Source organism: Myotis brandtii, unplaced genomic scaffold, assembly GCF_000412655.1.
Source record: "Myotis brandtii unplaced genomic scaffold, ASM41265v1 scaffold569, whole genome shotgun sequence".
Lineage (NCBI taxonomy): Eukaryota > Metazoa > Chordata > Mammalia > Chiroptera > Vespertilionidae > Myotis > Myotis brandtii.
Window position 1 is genome coordinate 1,094,400 of NW_005370127.1, and position 17,392 is coordinate 1,111,791.

The following is a 17,392-nucleotide window of genomic DNA, read 5'->3' on the forward strand; positions in this document are numbered from 1 at the left end:
CGACGCGGTGCTGGCTGACTTCGCGTCGCCCTTCCACGAGCGCCACTTCCACTACGAGGAGCACCTGGAGCGCATGAAGCGGCGGAGCAGCGCCAGCGTCAGCGACAGCAGCGGCTTCAGCGACTCCGAGAGTAAGTGCGCCCCACAAGAACGGTGCCCCGCGCCCCGAGGCTCTCGCCCGGTCCGTGCAGGAGCGCTGGGCGCGGCCTCAGTTTGCCTATCTGTAGTCGGAGGGGTGGAGCCCAGCGAGGTGACCCTACCGCTCAGGGCAGTCCCCAGGGCACCGGGAGAGCGGAGTCGCGGGGCGGTCGCCCAGCGGGGGCAAGAACCCGGGGGAGGCTCTGGAGGGCCAGTGGGTCTCCCTGCGGCCGGCAGGTGTCACGGGCTGGAGGGTTTCCTGAAGCAGCTGGTCCGGCCTCAGCCAGACGGGACTCCTGGGACCCGAGTCTTTCCACAGTTCCCTCGCCTCCTCTCCTTCCCCCTCCTCCCCTCTCAGCAATAACTTTTCAGAGGACGTGGAGCAAGTGGCACAGGAATGGGGGTGGGAGGGGACGTGGGAGGGCACAATGCTGAAACATTTGTGAAACCAGAAAAGTTTCATAAACGGCTGCTCTTGGGAATTTTTGAAATAACTTCTTGCACTTTCTTTTGGCCCCGCGCTCCCCGACTGGCTGCTCCATTACAGACAGTTTTGAAAGAATCCCTGGCACTGCTGGGTTCAAGTGTTTTAGGAAGTGACCCCTCCTTCAGGCAGGCCCCTGGGGGAGTGCTGGCTTTGACTCCCCGCTCAGACTGGACAGGGAGATGCTCCCTGGGGACTCCCAGGGTCTCTCTCTGTCCTAAACAGCCTCAAGAGACACAGCTTTCTTCAGGAACCCAGATGTCCTGTAAGGATTATGGATGTCTGCTTAGGTGTCAAGCAGCACATTGGGTGACTTTTCAGTATTACATGCTTGCCGGTTTCAAATTACTTATTTTTCAAAGTGAATTTGAAGCAATTCTGGGTTATTCTCGAGACTACAGCACATTGGGTGACTTTTCAGTATAACATGCTTGCCGGTTTCAAATTACTTAAGAAATTTGAAGTGAATTTGAAGCAATTCTGGGTTATTCTCGAGACTTCACTCCCTAGATGGCTACAGGCATGAATGGCACTCTCTTTGCTGCCCTGGACTCTGGAAGTGCAAGCAATGACCTTTCCTTGTAATTCTCTTCTTTTGAAATCCAAAGTTCTTCCTTGTCAGAGGGCAAAGGTTCAGTCCTAGACTTAAACATGAGCTGCCTCCTGAGAAGGGATAAAGGGCACGCACCACCCTTCAGAGTTTGAGTCAGAAACCCGAGTTCCAGCTGACTTTCTTTTGGCTGCCTTGCCCAAGGGTTAGATCTAATTGCAGCTTTGAGGTGAAAGGGAATGGAATAGTGTGCTGTTAATTTTCCATTTTGTATTTTTGGACTTTGTGGCTAATGACCAGACCGCTTATATTTAATTTCAAAGGGAAGTCTAAAAACTTTTGAAATGTGTCTCACTATCTGTGGCCAAACTGAAATACATCTCCTTCTACTGGGGCATGGAGCAAGTTATTCATTGAGAACAAATTCTCTCCCCCACAGGAAAGAAAGCTGGGGCAGCCTGTCCAGTGCTGGTCTATTGCAAAGAACAGCTCCTTTCTAAACCACAGCCACACTTGGCTGGAGTATGGTCTGAGCGCGCCCATTCATGGGTGATTGCAGCTCCCTCTGGGTAGGGTTTCAGAGCTGGGATCTGCTTTCAGGGGCCTCAAAGAGAAGGTACTTGAAACACATTCCGAACGGTTTTCGGGGGATGTGTGAAATAATCTGTATTGTTCTTAGGGTATGTGTGTCTATTTCGTTTTCTGCTTTTGTTGTTAACTGTTGAACTAAACTGTAGTTTGGTGTTTAGAGAAGTAACGGGGAGGGTATAAAGAAGGCTCCAGTGACATCAGTCTTTTCAACTAATGTGTAGTTTGTCCCCCATATGACTGCTTAGAACTAGTCTTGACAGAAGCGGTGTGTATCTAAATAGTAATTTCTTAAGGAAGCATAATATGTATATCTTAATTGCCACCAAGAATTGCGTACAGGCATATGTTTTAATCATTTGTCTGTTTAATGCTTTCCTGTGGAAGAGAATGTTTGAGAGAGGTAGACCTGCTGAATTCAGTCCACCAAAAGGGAGACACACCAAGATAAGATAATAAGAGAAGGTCACATTTGCCAAGCCCTGACTATGATTACTATTAGTACTTATTAGCTCTTACTATTAGTGGTCTCTTTGCTGTGCTTTAAATGTGTTATCTCATATGATCGCTACCACAGTTCTATAAGGTAGACACTGTTATTTGTATTTTTCTGATAAAACATCAGAACCACATGGGCTCTCTCTCTCTAAGGCCTTGCTCTTCAGGGTGGATTGTTGGCTGGAATGGGAGCCAAGTCCTCAGGAATAGATATGAAGTCCCATTGGACCCAGATCATGTGCCTGTTTAGCAGTGGTGGTTGTGTGTGAAGGTGTATCTTTCAAGTGGTCGTCTGCTGGGGCAGTGGAGCCCAGGCTGAGCACCGTCAGCCCTGGGCGATGAGTGGGCTTCAGTTTCTCTGGCTGTAAGGTTGAACTGATGCTGTTTAATTAGTGCAATTAGAAATATCCATAAGCCCATAATTAGGAAGAAATACTTGCTCTTTAAAAAATAGAGCCCATAATTAGGAAGAAATACTTGCTCTTTTTAAAAAAAATATATTTTTATTGATCTCAGAGAGGAAGAGAGGGAGAGAGAGATGGAAACATCAATGATGAGAGAGAATCATTGATCAGTTGCCTCCTGCACCCCCCATTGGGGACAGAACCCATAGTGTGGGCATGTGCCCTGACCAGGAATTGAATCGTGACCTCCTGGTTCATAGGTTGATGGTCAACCACTGAACCACACCGGCCAGGTGCATTTCTGGGTTTTTTTCCAAGAACCCTTCCTTTTCTCACTAGGTTACTTGCATCCAAAAGAGAAAGATAGACATTTCTTCTTCCACCCAAAGAAGCAAGTTACTTAGACAGGAAAGAATAACGGATATTTAATAAGGAAATACTCCTTCATGTTCCCACTTAGGGAGTCCTAAGACATGAAGAGGACCAAAATAACAATTGCAAGATAACTTCACCTTATGGGTGGCATTCAAATGGGGGTGATCAAAATAGGCTTGTTCCTTTCTCCTACTTGGATTCTGACAGATAATTTCAGGCACCTTCTTGGGAGTAGTTTAACTTCAGCAGTAAACAGGCAGTGTAGTTAGGAGCTAGGGCAGTGTGGTTCAAACTTGATCATCAGACATGCTGCAGGAGATGTAAACATCTTTGGTTTAAACTTATTCTTCAAACTATATTGTTTTCTCAATATTTCTAAAACTATTTCCAAAAATAGTGAGAAAACAACATAGTTTGAAAAATAACTTTAAGCCAAATGTGTTTAAGGTCTGAAGTTTACTGTGTATGCTAGGGCTATTATGATATTGTAGGGCCATTTTAGGGGAAAAGCAACTGGCTTCCTTAGCATGTGTAAGACATAGAATGTTTGAATGTCTTTGCCTAGACCAGTGGTCGGCAAACTGCGGCCCCTTGAGTGTGGCTCTTCCACAAAATACCACCTGCGGGCGCGCACGTACAGTGCGATTGAAACTTCGTGGCCACACTCAAGGGGCCAAAGAGCCGCATGTGGCTCGCGAGCCGTAGTTTGCCGACCACTGGCCTAGACTATTCCAGCTTGGCCCTGGGAGAGGGGACCTTATGGACCCTGGGTGCCAGCATGATGGGAAGCATATTGGCTGATCAGACATAGGAGCCACTGAGACTAGAACCTGAACGTGTTCAAACCGTGGGAAAACGGGGAGTTAGGAGCCCTCTGGTTGCCCTAGTACTGCGTTAGGAATTCTGGGTGGGTCACAGGTCTCACTCTGAAGGCCACCTGGAGAGGTGTCTGGAGGCAGGAGCAGTCCCAGAAGGAAAGCTGAGACGACAGCAGTGAAACTGAGGAAGGGGCTCTTTCTTATTCTACCCCACTTTCAGGGAGGCTGTCAGAACTTAGACTTTTGAGGGGAGATTCACCCCCCCCCCCATTCCCTGTGGCAAAAGGGAAACAGGTCCAAGGCTTTCTTTTTCTCAGTTGATTACTATGGTTTGCTTGCCTTAAACGTGTGGGATTGTTCTATATTTACAGGAGCTCTGGCCAAGGTTCACTGTCTGTGGTTTTACTTCCCGCTGGACTAGCGCATGTTGGTGCTAACCCTAAATTACCTTTCTCCCCACCCCTAAACTAAAAAAGCACATCTACCTTTTAAACAAGCCTCTGCTTTTGCAGCCGTGTTTCCCAAGCTCTGTTAGTGATTCTAAAGTTAGATGTTTGTATGTTTAATATGCTTACATTTCTTCTAACGGTGTCTTACAAAACTTGGTCCCTGAATTTGAGGTTCCTGGCTTCAGCACACGAAGTTGACTTGACAAGGATGTTTTATGGGGCTTTGGGTTGCGTGTGAGATGGGCTTTAGAGCTGATTGAAGTAGATGTAAGGCTTTAAAATATCTATTATTGACACCTGCCAAGGTTCCTCAAATCATCACTGTTACGTGTCCCTCAAGCCCCTATTAATAGCACCTGATACCCGGGTGGGGCAATAATACATTAATAATGTATATTAATAATGCACATTGTTGTCATTTCATTAGACTAAGTGGCCATTATTTTGCAAGGAGTAGAGTCCCAGGGGAATGACAAGAACAGGAAGCCAGGCTTTGCTTACCTTTTAATTTACCACAACGCTTAGCATGAGATGTTGTTCATTGCAGGTGCTTAATAAAAGTCTATAATATGAAATTTTATTGGACAAAGGGTACAGAGAGGTCAAGCGTTTGAGGTTCTTTTGTGTTGGTGGTTTGGTCTTGGGAGGTTTGTCCTAGGGCACCTCTAAAGAGAAACTTCTCCTAAGGACTTTGCTACTATCTGAAGAAGAGGAGCAAGCCTGGGCCCCAAATCTTGATTCTTACTATTCTCTGTGGTGACCTTTCCTGTCCTGGGTGTTCCATCCTCCATTTTGCCAGGAACTTGAGAATAAATCATGAAAACCATGGGTATCATACATGGAGCACCTCAGTTATTCCCCTTTTGCAAAAGAAACTAAGGCTCAGAGGTGAAGTGACCTGCACAGGCCACACAGCCTTCACGGCCTCTCTCCCACACATCTCCAAGGCGGCAGCTTCTGCTGGGCCCACCGTATCTTTGGGGCTCCTGAGGTTGTCCTTTGCATCTTTTTCATGAATAACATTTGTAGAATAATCCCACAGGGTGGGACTGAACTGTGGGAAGTTTTGGCTAAAGGATGCTGGGTTTCATTTCCTTTTGCTAGGTGAACATTTTGGAGTCTGGAGTCAAGTTTGGCGCAGATTGTGCATAGGACTTACAGAAAGAGAGAAGGCATCAAGGTGTATCAATGAGCCAGAATATGAGCTAATGTGTGTGTGTGTGTTTTCCTCCCAAAGGATGGGTATATGGTGATGTAAAATAGCTGGAGAATTGGAGCAGAATAGAGATGAAGTCTAAGGTCCTGGCAAGGGCCTATGGTTCAGGGTGGGGTGGAGTAAGGTGTGGTGGAGAAACTGGCTCTCCACGGCCAACTGTCTGTGGGAGATAGAGAGCAGAGGTGTGGCCACTGAGATCCGGGCCAGCGAGTCTCTGGGCTTGGCACTCTGGACCAGGGATGGGGGTGAGATAATGCGCCAAAGGCCTAGTGTTCCTTCTGGCTCCGGAGTCTGGGCGCGAGGCCTCCTCCCCAGGGCCCTCTGTGGTTTTCCTGCCGCTATGACTTGCCTCATCTTTCTCCCATAACTTTGTGGGCTTCTCCTGACTATGGCCTGGTGACAAATAGTAACACTCTGCTGTAGGTCTGCAGTGGACACAGCCACTTTGCTGTATGCTGGGAAAAGGCTTTCCCTTGAGGAAACCCAGGCTGCTCTAGAGATGGGCTTAGCTGACAAGGCAAACAGAAGGCACTTGCCAAGTTGAGTCCCACTGAGTCCAAGGGTCCTAAGAAGTGTTAACAGGGGTGCCCCAGAAAAGTGTCCCGTGATCAAGTGAACTTGGGAAACAGGACTTTCTTTATCACAAGACTTCTCAGGGATGTTCAAGTGGAAATGCACAATGGGAATCTCCAAGGATGCTCAGTGCGCCCCAAACTTAGTTGATTACACAGTTCTCTCTCTCTCTCTTTTTTTTTAAAGGACCAGTATTCTGAGGAATATGTTTTTGGGGAAATGTGAGAGGTTCACCATTTGGATCTCAGTAGGTGTTCATCATCAAAACCCTGAAAAATGATGTGGTCCTTTCAGGTGATGTGAGCTGAACCTTTGAAGGTTGAAAACTTTGAGGGTTGGGCGTGTTTGAAAAAGTGGACAAGATGGGTGTGTGGGCCAGGAAGACAAGATGGTGCCCCCCCCCAAGCCCCCACAACCCCCTGCAGAATAGCAGGGGAGGCAAGGGAGCCAGGTGAGGTGTCTGAGAGCTTGTAGCAGCCTTTAGGATGCTGGGTTTCATTTCCTTTTGCTAGGTGAACATTTTGGAGTCTGGAGTCAAGTTTGGCGCAGATTGTGCATAGGACTTACAGAAAGAGAGAAGGCATCAAGGTGTATCAATGAGCCAGAATATGAGCTAATGTGTGTGTGTGTGTTTTCCTCCCAAAGGATGGGTATATGGTGATGTAAAATAGCTGGAGAATTGGAGCAGAATAGAGATGAAGTCTAAGGTCCTGGCAAGGGCCTATGGTTCAGGGTGGGGTGGAGTAAGGTGTGGTGGAGAAACTGGCTCTCCACGGCCAACTGTCTGTGGGAGATAGAGAGCAGAGGTGTGGCCACTGAGATCCGGGCCAACGAGTCTCTGGGCTTGGGACTCTGGACCAGGCAGGGATGGGGGTGAGATAATGCGCCAAAGGCCTAGTGGCGAGTCTCTGGGCTTGGCACTCTGGACCAGGGATGGGGGTGAGATAATGCGCCAAAGGCCTAGTGTTCCTTCTGGCTCCGGAGTCTGGGCGCGAGGCCTCCTCCCCAGGGCCCTCTGTGGTTTTCCTGCCGCTATGACTTGCCTCATCTTTCTCCCATAACTTTGTGGGCTTCTCCTGACTATGGCCTGGTGACAAATAGTAACACTCTGCTGTAGGTCTGCAGTGGACACAGCCACTTTGCTGTATGCTGGGAAAAGGCTTTCCCTTGAGGAAACCCAGGCTGCTCTAGAGATGGGCTTAGCTGACAAGGCAAACAGAAGGCACTTGCCAAGTTGAGTCCCACTGAGTCCAAGGGTCCTAAGAAGTGTTAACAGGGGTGCCCCAGAAAAGTGTCCCGTGATCAAGTGAACTTGGGAAACAGGACTTTCTTTATCACAAGACTTCTCAGGGATGTTCAAGTGGAAATGCACAATGGGAATCTCCAAGGATGCTCAGTGCGCTCCAAACTTAGTTGATTACACAGTTCTCTCTCTCTCGCTCTCTTTTTTTAAAGGACCAGTATTCTGAGGAATATGTTTTTGGGGAAATGTGAGAGGTTCACCATTTGGATCTCAGTAGGTGTTCATCATCAAAACCCTGAAAAATGATGTGGTCCTTTCAGGTGATGTGAGCTGGACCTTTGAAGGTCAAAAACTTTGAGGGTTGGGGGTGTTTGAAAAAGTGGACAAGATGGGTGTGTGGGCCAGGAAGACAAGATGGTGCCCCCCCCCAGCCCCCACAACCCCCTGCAGAATAGCAGGGGAGGCAAGGGAGCCAGGTGAGGTGTCTGAGAGCTTGTAGCAGCCTTTAGGGGTGAAGATAAATTCTCTTGGGACCAGAAACCTTTGCTTCTGAAAACCCTTTTTATTCTGGGCACATCTTTTGTAACTTAGTCGTGTTCATTTTGTGTTAAGGGGACCGAAGAAGGATGTGTTTGCCTCCTCCTGACCTGGAGGTAATTGGAGAATTCTTATGGAGGAGTGGGGGCTGGCCAGGCCCTCATGATTCGGCTTCCCTCTCTCACCTGAAGAGTATTTCCAGATCATCTCCGCTATAGTCGTGGCTGGCTTTGTGTTTTGTTTTAACCAGGAAGACTGTTCCTTTGTGACCTCATTGGCCACATCCTGCTTCCGCTGTCTGCTCTGCCTTTGAGCCCTTTGAGTTGGTGCAGCTCAGCCAGCAGCTCCTCTCTGTCACGGCCCCATGGCTGGGCTGGCTGTGAGTTGGTTTCCTCTCCCTTGGCAGGATTTAGAGAAATAGAATCTCAGAACTTGAGAGTGGGAAAGGACTTTAAGGATTATTTAGTCCATTTTCCCATTTTATTGATGGGTAAGCTGAGGCCCAGAGATACTGTCTTGCTCAAGGGCACCCAAGTAGCTGAACAGTTTCCTTGACTCCCAGTGCAGCCCTGCTTCTGTGACTTTGCCTTGCTGTCGCTCTGGTCTTTGGGGGTATGACAATAGAGGGAACCATGAAATCACTCAAAGTGTCTGTAACAGACAAGCTACCGGAGGAGAAATCTTTATCGTTGACCCTCTAGCTTAACTCCAGAGTGTAAGCTCTCAGGAAAATCATGACAAAGATTCTCTCTTGAACAGGCAGGGAAAATTATTAAGTCATGGGATCCAACCTTGTGTTTATATTTTAGAGGGCTCAGAGGGCAGAAAATAAATTTTTTAGAAAAGATGATTCCTTATGTCTAAGATCCCAAATCATCCTGGTGTTGGTCAGGCACCTGGGCAGTGGGCTCCTCTGTGTTGCAAGGAGGCCAGTGTGGTTATGGTGACTCCATCACACCTGACCTTTTTCAGGGCAGCAAGGGCTTTTGGTGCGTGTGACTAGACACACACACACACACACACACACACACACATGTGTAAATTTTCTCTCCTATTTCAAATCATTTTGGGGGCATACATATAATATCTGGAAGTCATCCCGTTTTGTTTACTAGAAATTTGTATCTTTTGCTCCTTTTGGTGATAAACTGTTGATTATAGACTGAAGACCATTCCTAATGAGTTATGTTTTCTTTCCTAAAAGGTGCAGATTCATTTTACAGAAACAGCTTCAGCTTCAGTGATGAAAAACTGAATTCTCCAACAGACTCCACCCCAGCTCTGCTCTCTCCCGCCGTCACTCCTCGGAAAGGTGAGTTCATTAGTTGGAGCCGGTTTTTTTGCTTCCTTATTCCCTTCCTCTTCTCAGTCTCTTCTCTCTTCCCCCTGATCCTTAACCAATCTTTCCCAAAGGCAAAACAAACAGATGACTAATCTCTTAGTATAGTATAGTGTAAAGTGGAATTTATTATTTTTCAGGATTTTGATCAGTGTGGAAGTGAAATCAGATAACACGGTGGGGGTGGCATGGGGTCACAAAAAAACCCCCCAAATTCACAGGGAGAAAGAAAGCTAGTAGATGCCACACAGTGCTCTGCTCTCTCTCAGGAGGTGTCCTTGAGACTGTGCGAGGACAGTGCTCTCCCTGACTGGTGGGTTCCAGAGTTTAAAACTCAGCGGTTAGACTTTGCAGAAAGTAGGAGTCTTTTTATTGCATTAACTATTTAACCAATGATTTCAGATGACCAATTTAGCAATTAAATGGGGTCATCATTATGAGACAAGAGATGATCTAACACGATTCTAAATAGCAGCTCCAGCCCGTCTCTGCTGTGGTATGAGTAGCCCTGGAAGCTTTAAAGATGCGCGAGCGGCTTCTTATTTTTTGGAGCTAGTAAGTGTCTCCAGCTAGAGAGCCAAATGTTCTGTTACAGTGAACAAGGGCCCTTTTGAAAACAAAAGGAGTTTTTTACTCCCTTAAGAAACATTATACTTGCTGAAAATAGTTGCAGAATGCAATAAAAATAGAACGTGGTTGAAGAGAAATATGAAGATCCCATCACTTTTCTCACTCTGGCATTAAGGCGGAATTCTCTCTTTCAAAGGAGCCGTTTTAAAACTCTCTCAGGATAGCAATATTAGCAGCCTCCAGGGACTCCGCCATTGTCCTGCCCTCCGTCTGTAACAGGTCTGTTGAATTCAGACAGACAGAGCAGTCTAGAAAGTGGCTTAAAACATGTCCAGATCTGCTACCTGATCCTCAAGAGGTAGGAATTAGAGGGGAACAGAGCCCTACTGGCAAATTGACTATATAAACTAAAAACAAAGAGCCATTTGTAGCCAGCAGGGGTTAATTAATACATATATCCAGTAATGCATTTCAGAGAAGGCATGAATGATGAATTCTACACAAAAAAGTAAGATATACAGAAAAAGTATGTATCAGGATACAGAGGAAACAAGATCAAGAGAAGGACTCGTTACCTCTTCCTGGCACCTGGATGGGATAAGAGAAGCCTCATGTCCCCTTCCCTGTACCACTTTGACAAGGACCAGTGGCTCCTCATTCATTTCATACTGGAGGGACTCTGAGGGCCCAAGGTGACAGTACAAGCAAGAAAGTGTCAGAGAGAGAAAGTGCAGCAGGAATTAGGGGATCTGGGTGTCCATTCTGCACAGGGCCATGCTTACTGAATTTTTTTTTTTTCTTACTGAATATTTTTGACTGGTAACTCAAATGCTACACAATTAAAAAAGGAAAACCTTTTATCTTTCTTCCTTGCTCCTTACACCCCCCTTCCTTATTACCCCCTAAGCTTTTAAGGCCTCGAAGGGAGGTGGTTCTTCCAGGTTGTTGGGGTCCGGGTAGGGGAGGGGGATAAAAGAAACATTTAGGCTACTCTTCAGAATGCGGTTCTGAGTTGACTGTAAGTAAACTCTGGAGCAGACACTGGGGTTGGTACAGGACACTCTTCACTAACATCTCTGAAGATAGATGCAAAACAGGGTCAAATAATAGTAGAAAAGGTGGGAGTCATCAGCTGTCTCTGATATGGGGAAACTGAACTCCAACTATTGTTTTTCAGCCAAACTAGGAGACACGAAAGAGCTAGAAGACTTTATTGCTGATCTTGACAGAACATTAGCAAGTGAGTACATGCCTGGTATTAAAAAATCAAACGGAAAACTAACCGACACCTCTGATAAAGTGCTGTAAAGTTTACCAACTTGCCTGGGGCAGGAAGTTACACCATAAGGCTTCTTTAGGTTCCAATACAGGACCCATGTGGCTCAGAAAGAAATTAGGAGGATCAGCTTGCCTTAAAGTAGACCGAGCAACTTTTCAAACAGCGAGACTAGGCCACCAGCAAACAATGGTATTTTGTTTGAGAAATGGAGAGTAAAAGTAGTATAGTCATTAGAGCAAGATTGGAGCTTTACCATCATCATGGTCTGCCAGGCTTTTCAGAGAAGAAATGAGCTGATTGGCTATGCAGGCATTATGCTGACAAGCCAGAGGGTTCCATCCCATAGCCAGGGAAATTCCCAGGTTTGATCCAGGGGCTTGGTGAGGTCTGACTTCCAAAGGGTTGGGTCCTGAGAGAGAATTAGCTGGGGAGACCCTGTAACCAAAGATCCATGCTAGTTACAAAAAGACCTACATTAAGTAGGCGATACCTTATTTCCCATTTGGCCATTACACAATGATACCCCATTTAGTGCAACCAAAAATGTTGAAAAATGGAGATATCTGATCATAATTGCACACTCTGTTTCAAAAGGACAGGATTTCAGGAGCCAGAGGACAGCTAGAGCTTCTGAGATCAACATTTCAGTAGCTCTGTTCTTTGGGGGCCTTGTTCAGTCACAGAACAAGCATGGAGAATTGTGTCCTAGCCCCTTACTTTTTCAATGAAAGAATTGATTTTCCATAAAAAAAAATATTTATGCTGTGCTCTGCTAAATAGCTGGGCAAAATCTGAAAAATTGGATCCAAAGCTGGTTATTTAAAAATAACTCTGTTCTTCACACTATTTCAGACAGGCTTAAATATTAGGTGGAGGGTCCTGTGTGTTCTCTACCTGCAGAGTTATTGCCCATTTTCTTACACACTGTACCATCCTACATCAGAAGACCAAAGCTTGTTTTGACAGGGATTTTTTGTAATTACAGCTCAGTTGCATTAGACCCATGTAACAAGCCTGTCTACTTCATGGAAATTGCAGCGGGCTGACCAGTCATACCAGTTAATCAGACATACATTATGTGGGAAGCCTGCCATTAAGTTTGTTGCTTTGATGCATGTCCGAGATGGTGGTTAAGCATAGGAACTGTACACTTTTGTGAATGGATAACCTTATCTATCCTATTTACAGGTATGTGAGAAAAGAAGTTCTGGGTCCTTTCATCATAAGGGAAAAGCTTCAGAAAGCTCCGAGGACCTGGTAAAATCAGCTACAGAATTTGCTGCCAGAAGGAATAGAGATGAGCACACGCCTACCACCAGGCCATTCCCAGCTGGTCCTAAAACTAGCCTTTGGGCTCATCCTTGAGCAATTTCGACAGTGAAACTGACTTTGTTTACCTGCTTGCAGCATATTAGAGCAGACCACTCATGCTAATATTGTATTTCTCTTAAAAGATGGCTTTCATGTAATTTAAAGTGCTTTTATGAAAATATTTGTAATTAATTATATATAGTTGGAAACAGTGATATGCTTTCCTCAGTATAATATATTTTTGTATGCAAATAAAATTTGAACTGGAATCTGTATTTTGCAAGCTTTTTTCTCCCTCTCCCCCCCTTATTTCTTTCAATATATTACCATTCAAATAAAGTGGGAATGACATGCCTCTTGACTTCTAACAAGGATCTTGGATGCTGCCAATTGTACTAGACCAGTGGTCGGCAAACCACGGCTCGCGAGCCACATGCGGCTCTTTGGCCCCTTGAGTGTGGCTCTTCCACAAAATACCACGTGTGGGCACGCTCGTACAGTGCGATTGAAACTTCGTGGCCCATGCGCAGAAGTCGGTTTTCGGCCTGGGCGAGTCTATTTTGAAGAAGTGGCATTAGAAGAAGTGGGGGTATGTTCGCTGAGGTCGACCCCTCAGATTGAGGACATTTTTAGCAAAGGCCAGCTTAGGAGTACCCTAATTAAGTTAATAACAATGTACCTACCTATGTAGTTTAAGTTTAAAAAATTTGGCTCTCAAAAGAAATTTCAATCGTTGTACTGTTGATATTTGGCTCTGTTGACTAATGAGTTTGCCGACCACTGTACTAGACAATAGGATGGTAAACTTAAAATGTTACTTTGTTTTTTAATCCTCACCTGAGGATATTTTTTCCATTGATTTTTAGAGAGAGTGGAAGAGAGAGGGAAAGACAGAGAGAATATTGATGTGAGAGCAACACATCGATTGGTTGCCTCCTGCTGGGCCAGGGAGGAGCCTGCAGCTGAGGTACATGCCCTTGACTGGAATCAAACCCAGGACCCTTCAGTCTGCAGTCCCAACGCTCTATCCACTGAGCCAAACCAGCTACGACTTAAAATGCTACTTTGAAACTCATTTCTGAATTCTAGAGGAAAATGTATGATTAATGGGAAATTTTAATTTGAGAATTGTGGCTTTGATGGAAGTTGAGTTTCTCTTCTATCTCTGTTCTCCTATCTTCATATCTTAGCATCTTTTTTAGGTATCATGGGCTCTCTCCTTCGGTTTAAGGGAAATAGCAGTTTCACTCACAATCCAGGACTTAAATATGAGGGAAACTTGGGGCAGCCAGAAGACTTGATGGTGCTCTTACCAATCTCTGTGCTAAGGAAGATTTGATGTACTGATCTCGATGCCCATGTTCAGCTGGCTTTGGTGGAGCCAGAGGGTCCAGATACAAGGTCTTCCACCAGGTGGGCTTTGCATGTAGAAGCCAATGCTCACCTCCCCTCCCACCTGCCTTTTTTGGAGGCTGGGAGAGGTGTAAAAACAGGAAAGTTCATAATTTTCTTATTATGATTTTCTATTTAAAAACCTCTAAAATGGCCCTAGCTGGTTTGGCTCAGTGGATAGAGCATTGGTCTGTGAACTGAAGGGTTTGATTCTGGTCAAGGGCACATGCCCGGGTGGCAGGCTCGATCCCTGGTGAGGGGCGTGCAGGAGGCAGCTGATCAATGATTCTCTCTCATCTTTGATATCTCTCCTCTCCTCTCCTCTCCTCTCCTCTTCTCTTCTCTTCCTTAATCTCTCTCTCTCTCTCTCTCTCCTGTACTCTCTGAAATCAATAATCAAAATCTCTGAAATCAACCCTGGTATACTTGTTTTTAGTTCTATTAGTTATTTTATGGATTTACATAAAAATATCATTTACAAATAGAAATAGTTTTACTTCTTACTTTCCAATCTGAATGCCTTTTTAATTCTTTCTGTTGCCTCATTGCCCTAGCTAGAACATCCAGTACAATGTTGAAAACAAGTGGTGAGAGGGCATACCCTCATCTTGTTGCTGATCTTAGAGGGAAGCTTTTATCTTTTATCTTTAAGTATGATGTTTGCTGTGGGCATATTTTCTTTTTCAATCAAATGAGCTCTTGACTTGTTTTCTAAACACAACTTTTCCATGACCTGGAACTGTTTCTTGCTCATGCTTGGGAGCCTTTATCTTCTTTGGATAAATCTTTTTTTCTTTTTTTTTAAATCAGGACACCAGTGTCTGGTGTCAGTATAACTGACAGTATAATTTTTATAACCTCTTCTGGGATTGAGGCTCTATCTTTATGGTCTCCTGGAGCATGGACTCCCATAGTTAGAAGTGCAGGGTATGTGGCCTATTGTGGGAATAAGGCCAGTGGTTTGAGGAAAAGAAGTGGATTCTTTTAGAGAAGTGTTGTGGGGAGAGTAGTTTATGTACTATAAACTTCTCTTGGGTGAATAACTGGGGACAAGCACAGCTTCTGGGCTGAGTTACAGCTTGGGTTCTGAGAATGTTGAAAAAAGTGTTTTAAATGTTTTACAAGATGTATTTCAAGTAGCACCTTTCTAAACTGTTTTGAGAAATAGGTATTAAGGTCATATATACTTGAAAAGTGCTGCATGGTATGTACCCCATTTAGAGATTTATTCACATTAGTGCATAAATACTTAGGGTCAGTTTAAGTTTGTGAATCAGAGAACCAAAAATAGAGTGTCTTGAACAAAATGGAAGATTTTTTCCCCCTCACTAACAGCCCAGAGGTGAGCAGTACTGGGTCCAAAGTGGCTGCTCCTGCCCTTGTCATCACATGTACATTCCAGCCATTAGAAAGGAGAAAAGGTGAGTAAACACAGGCTTATTTCTTTCAATGACATGACTAGAAGGAACACAATCACTTGTGCTCATCTTCCCATGTTTAGATCTTTGTCCGGTGGTCATTCCTAGCTGCAAGGGATGCTGTGAAAAATGTCTCTAGCTGGGCAGATAGCTATGTGCTCAGCTAACATTTGAGAGTGCAATTATTAAAGAAAGACAAAGAGAATGGGTATTGGAGGACAACTAGTCACCTCTGCCACTGAACCCTGCGGTGTTCCTCCTCCTCCAGACCTGAGAGCCAGCAGCATGCCCTTGCAAACTGCTTGATTGTTACCTGGAGTGTGTTAGTGAATGAGCTTTTCTGGAACAGAACAAGACCAGACATTGAACATGCAGAGCTGTTCGGATGCGAATAGTAGGATTTTGAGTTTGGAAATTTTCTGTTTTAACTTCTGGGAGGAATAGCTAAATCAATACAAAACAAAATGTTTGACACACACCCAAAGTAAGAGGATCCCGTGCCAGCCCACATGTTTACACACCAGCCAGCCCCTGGGATGGGACAGAGGGACCAATGCATGCCTCTTCTTGGGGGCATTGTGACAGAGAGGGCTACATTGCACATCTGTCCAGGTGTGAGAAGGCCGTCCCAGGGGAGGGGCAGTTGGAAGTGGTGTATAGCTTACTGGCAATCTGGGTGGGGAACTTGAGGAATTAGACTGGAAAAGGGGGGAGAAAGTAAAGTATGGGCTTTCAAACTAGACCAGTTCTGCCACTCTACCTGGGTGCTACCTCGAGTTCACCCTCCTCACAGAGGCTCTGTTTCCTCATTTGTAAAATGGAGATGTGAGTCCTTGTCTCCCAGGGTCACTGTGAAGATCAAATATAGAAAACCTGGTGTCTACAACTCCTCATCCTCCTTTTCGTATTAAAAGGACACTGGGCTCCTCTACCCAAGGCACAACCAAGCTTCACCTATAGTGGTCTCAGAGGCAGTTCCAACCCCATTGTTCCTCCTCCGATAAAAGAGCCAGAAGCTGCTGTCTGATGGGACTAGAGGGAGCAAGGCAGGGGGAGAACATAGGACACAGAACCCAGAGATGGGCTTCAAGGCCCGCCCTGCCATTGACCGATCCGGGTCCTCTCTTGGCCTCAGCTTCCTCCAGGTTAAGCACAGGACGGGGACTCAGTGTCTCGATGACTCACTGTTGGGTTTCTTTAGCCCCTCCAGTTTGGTGGCTCTGGCTCTTACCTCAGACCTTTGCTCTTTTCTGAAAAGCCGATGAGATCTTTTTCTTGGTTTCTCAGACTGTGTTTCTTCCACATCCTTCTCCAAAATGTTTTCCTGTGCTAATTTATTTGGCTAAGAAGGTTTGTGGTGAGAGATACCAAACAGGAAATGGTTGTCATAGCTGCTGTCTGCACTTTTGTTTTTTTAAGGCTTTCTCCGGCATAGCTTACCTTCTCTGCGTCCCTTGGTATTGATTTAAGTGCAGGAGTAAGTGGAAGGGGAAAGGGAAAGGGAAACCCATTTTTAGAAGGGAACATTTTCCTTCAAGTTCAGAGTTTACTGAAGGTTATGATCATACACAATAGCAGTGTTAGGTGGGCCTTTATACTAACAGGGCCTTTGCACAAGCAGGTCCCTCTGCCTGGAATGCCTACTCTTCCCTGTTTTTTTCTAGTTAATTTCCTCTTCTTTAGGATTAAGCATCACTTCTTCAGAAAGGCTTCTTGGTCGCCCAGTCCAGGTTGTTTCCTTGGAGCTATTCTTGTAGAACACTCCTTAAGTACACTAATCTTGGTTTGCAATGACATGTTTGTTAGTGTGTTTTTTTGGGGTTCATTTTTCCCCACCCTCCTACAAGTGAACCATAGCTCCACACAGGCAGGAACCAGCTGGTTTGGCTTGCCACAGTATCCCCAGTGCCTGGCATGACCCCTGGCACACAATAAGGACTCAGTCCATACTTGTTGAATGAAATAAGTGAAATTTCTCACCTCTTCTTCAGCCCAGGCAGACTGGGCATGACACGAGACTGTGGGTTGCTCTTTTGCCCCGTCTTCTCACCAGGCCACCCTTCTCTTGCAGGTCCTTTCTGCTCTCCTTGCAGGTCCTTTCTGTCCCCACTGGCACTGGGGACCCATAGCAGTTTCTTCCCCAGCTATTTATTTTTTCAGAGGAGGAGAGACTTCTGAAGACCGAGAGATCTTTGAGGATAAACAGAATG

At 45.5% G+C, this 17,392-nt stretch overlaps 1 protein-coding gene across 1 annotated transcript; it reads left to right on the plus strand.

Moving 5' to 3' along the window:
- Nucleotide 1: 1 nt before the first annotated feature.
- RGCC (regulator of cell cycle) lies at nt 2-12,645 on the plus strand (the record flags this gene model as incomplete). Its single annotated transcript, XM_005878641.2, has 4 exons — nt 2-131; nt 9,078-9,185; nt 10,960-11,022; nt 12,250-12,645. Coding segments are annotated over 4 exons (309 nt in total), but the record flags the coding sequence as incomplete, so codon positions are not given.
- Between the last annotated feature and the right edge of the window lie 4,747 nt (nt 12,646-17,392).